A 4,010-nucleotide genomic window follows, 5' to 3' on the forward strand; every position below is an offset into this window, starting at 1 on the left:
GCTCAATAAGACTAACCTGTATAAATAAAGGTGGAATGAATATTTAGACTCGGATTTGAATAAAATATGTATATAAGGTTTTTAAAAACTTTCCATGTTGAAATGAGGTATTTCACCCATTTTTTCTGAAAAATAGAATCAACCAACTTAGTGTGGGTCAGTCATGTTAATCTGCAGACTCAGCTGTGTGCTTTCTTTACATTTATTTACCTTCTTTTATGAAAACTACACAAGTACTATACTGTACTATAATCCCCCCACCCCCATACTTTTCAAAAAGTATCTTAATGAAGGATTTGTTGTAGTTTAAGCAGTAGTTTGTTGTATAAACTTTATTTTTGGAAGAGTTATAGTTTGCACAAAGTCCCAATCTGTCCGTTAAAAGAGAGAGAGAGAGTAAGGGACACACAGGAAGAGGAAACCAAAGTTTTCACTAAGCACACTTCAACATGAGTCAGTGCACTTGTTTCAGGAGGGTGTGGAGGTGCTGAGAGGAGGGAGGAGGAGGAGGAGGAGGAGGCAGAGAGAGAAGCAGACACCGACACCTTGGCAGTGCACGGAGCGCGTGAGGGCCAAACAGGAGGCTCTCAATGGAGGAAGTGTGACTGAAGCAGGGCTACCTGTTGGAGCTCACTGCGGGGCAGAACACAGAGGAAACAAGGACAACCAGCTCCAAACATGCTGTTTCCACGAGCGCTCCTGTGCGCGCTGCTGTGCGCGCACCACGGGACTCAGAGCTGCAGCGGATTTAACATAGATGAACGCTTTCCTGTGATCAAAGAGGGGAAAACTAAAGGCAGCTTGTTCGGCTTCTCTGTAGCTCTGCACGAGCAGACCAAGGGCTCCAGAAAGTACCTGTAAGTTGTGGGTTTGTGCGCGTTTTCAAGATCAGTCCCTCTGGTGCAGGAACCATGTCCGAGGTTATCCAGGAAGTGAGCTTGGACGGGAACAAACCTAACCTTTTACCTGCTGCGTATTATAAACTCACCTGTGCACATTAGTGTTTAACTTCTAACTGCTCCCTTGGGAACCCACATATATTCTCTCATGCAACCCGAGGGACAGATCAGTGTAAAATGAAATGTATCAGGTGCAAGAAAAAGTGATTGAAAAGAGTGAAAAAGTGCAGGTGTTCTTGTTTTTGTGCCCTCAAGGCATTGGGAACTAGACTGACTGCACTTTTTCCTTCTCTGTTTTAACCCATTTGTTTACCTCAAAGTGATTTTTAGAAATTATTATTATTATTATTTATATATAATTTACCACTTTCTGTTGAAACATTTGGACGGGTGCACTGCACTGAGTTTTGACCTCTAGTGATTTTAGTGCATTATCGTGTTTATTTTAGAAATAAAGATTAGATGGCAACGATAATAAGCTTTTATCGCTGGAACGCGATTTCAAAAGTGTGGCATGGTCGAAAATCAGAGAACATTTGGTGGAACATTGCAAAACTTATGAAGTTAATTAGAAACATGATTGAACAAATCAAGAAAGGGAGAGGTTTTTTTTTTTTTGTCAGAAGAATAAATTGGGTGGGGTTCACCACACTGTAAAACCTCGAGGAGGCAAAAGTTCAAGAACATGTTATATCAATCATCAAAACTCCAGGGCTCTCAGGCAGAACTGCATAAAAAAATCACTTAGTTGTTTCAAAATAACATCATTCAGGATCGCACAAAATCTCATAGTGCTTAAAGTCCGTGTTGGGATGACTCTCAGCTACTACCACATCGATTCTGAACTGAGTATCTGTTAAGTTGTTTGAGTTTTCGTCACTTTTGTGCTTGCTAAGCATGAAAAGTCGCTTTTCTGTATGTTTTATTAAAATCTGTTGTGGCTCATGAGATATTTTGCTAACAGATAAACAGAATGATCAAATATATGTACTGGGGATGACTCTCAGCTACTACCATACAAAATTCAAGCACATCTGTCAAACTGACTGAGTTATAGCCATTTTAGTGTTTTGTCAGTCCAGTTGGCTGTGATGTCTTGAATTGTCTTGACTCCAAAAGTTAATCCGTTCTAAAGATACATTCAGTGTTCTGAGAGTTAGATATTTTGCTAACATGGAAAACTAATACAGACAGGCAATATTATATCCTGCCTTTATGCAAAGGGCAATGCAAAGATATATTTTTATTGCGGTATTAACTGCGCAAGCGATCGCATTTTTTAAATGTTAATAGTTTCATTATTTTCAATTTGTGAAACATTTATCAAACCATTGCACTCCTATTATTATGATCAACAGTGTCCTAACTTATTTAGAAGATGTTCAGTATTGACACCAAACTACAAGTCGGTGTGAAATGTGCTATATTTGTCAGGTAAACTGAGAAAAAGGAAAAGATGTATTCATGCATGAAAGGAGGAAGTGGTTTGCTCTATAATCAGGTGTCTTTGTTTCCTCCTAAACGTGTTTGCTGGTCTCTAACACTCATGTTGCAAAGACATAAATCCAGTGCTTTGAGCATTTTTCAGTAAAAATGAGAATGGGTCTAGCTGAGTTTCAGGGGCCTGGATACATGCAGCACTTTCTTCTACAGCGTCTTTATTGAAGGTTCTTCAGACTGTGCAGTTGTTCAGTGTAGGATTTCTCTCCGCTAATTACAGCGGCCTCTCCATCCTTCCGCATCCACGATCACACAGCATCCTCAAAAGCTGCCGTTATCTCTACCGTTGTTCCTCTTTGAAGTGTATTGCTGGCAGAAAACTGTAAACCATGACCCACTTCCTCTGAGCTGTCAGCAGGAAAATGTGTCTTATCAGTGTAATCTCTGCAAAGTGGCAGATTAATGCGTGCCGCTGTTTGTAGAGCGGACAACACTGTCCTGCAGAGGGGCCATCTTGGCCTCGATCAGAGGGATCGTCACTCCAAAAGAGTAAAGTGAGTGAAATGAGAGAAAAAAGTTTAAGCTATTTGAATCAGTATTTTCATATACTGCTTATCAAACAACTTTTAGATTTTAATCTAATGTACAAAATATCTTTTTTTTTTTTTTTTGCAAATAAATCTTGGTGCAGCACAATCAGTTGTGACATTTATATCATCTAACTGGAACTTGGTCAAAAATCAAATCTTAACCATATATATATATTTTTTTTTTTTTTTTTAAAGCTGCAATTTTGAGAAAAAAACAAAGATCTTGAGGACGATTGGCAACTTTTCAGCAGAGCTGCTTTGGCTTTTGGTTTGAGATTGTCTTACCGTCCTGAATTCTCTGCTTTATTTTTATCTGCCAGCCTGTTAAAATGTCTAATAGGATTATTTTACACACAATCTGTGGATATATTCTGTGATTAATGTCAAATTAATCCTGTTTAAAGTTTAAATAATTTACATTCCAGGCTAGGAGATTAGTAATAACTAATTTTGTCAGAACTCTAAATTTCTTCGACCATAAATTTTTATTATCAGTTCATGAGAAAAATGTACGTGATTTGAAACATGTTTTGTCGTAGTAAATCCTTGGTATCTTCGTTCCCTGAGCCTAGGTTTAGTAGATAACTTGTAATTCTTTTAAGACACAAAACAATGCCCTGATCGTGTTTGTTTGTTGATGTCTGAACTGCTTTCTGTTTCGTCTTTTATATCTGCGACGCAGGAGCCGTTACAAGTTTCCTTCTCAGTGGAAGGAGTTGCGTTGTGAATATTTGGGGAAGAAATGCTCAAAATAAGCACAAAAACTGGTCAGACCCTTATCTACACGACTGAGACAGAGCCCAGGACAGAGTGAGGTCGCCCACCTTTAGTTCTTTACCCTTTTTAAGATTTCAGCTCGTCTCCAATTAGCCTGGATCTTTCTAGGCTGAGCTTCAGAAAATATTAAATTTGTTTAGGACGAGGTGGGAGTTGAGGTCCAATTCGAAGGGAAGCAGCACCTGAATAATCTAAAATCTACCTGAGGCCAATTTGTGTTTGCCTCCCCACCCATTACCAGTCTTTGAGTCAGTCTTTGCAGGTTTCCAATATATATATATATATCTATATATATATATATATA

The 4,010-nt window shown here is 38.7% G+C and overlaps 1 protein-coding gene across 1 annotated transcript in view; it reads left to right on the plus strand.

Moving 5' to 3' along the window:
* Window positions 1–539: 539 nt before the first annotated feature.
* itga3b (integrin, alpha 3b) overlaps window positions 540–4,010 on the plus strand; it is a gene marked incomplete in the record, with an annotated part of 44,601 nt that continues 41,130 nt past the window's right edge. Inside the window, 1 exon segment of the mRNA XM_037690786.1 lies at window positions 540–857. Coding sequence (XP_037546714.1) covers window positions 679–857 — 179 coding nt within the window.

Source organism: Nematolebias whitei, chromosome 17 (assembly GCF_014905685.2).
Source record: "Nematolebias whitei isolate Nwh7 chromosome 17, NemWhi1, whole genome shotgun sequence".
Taxonomy (NCBI): Eukaryota; Metazoa; Chordata; class Actinopteri; order Cyprinodontiformes; family Rivulidae; genus Nematolebias; species Nematolebias whitei.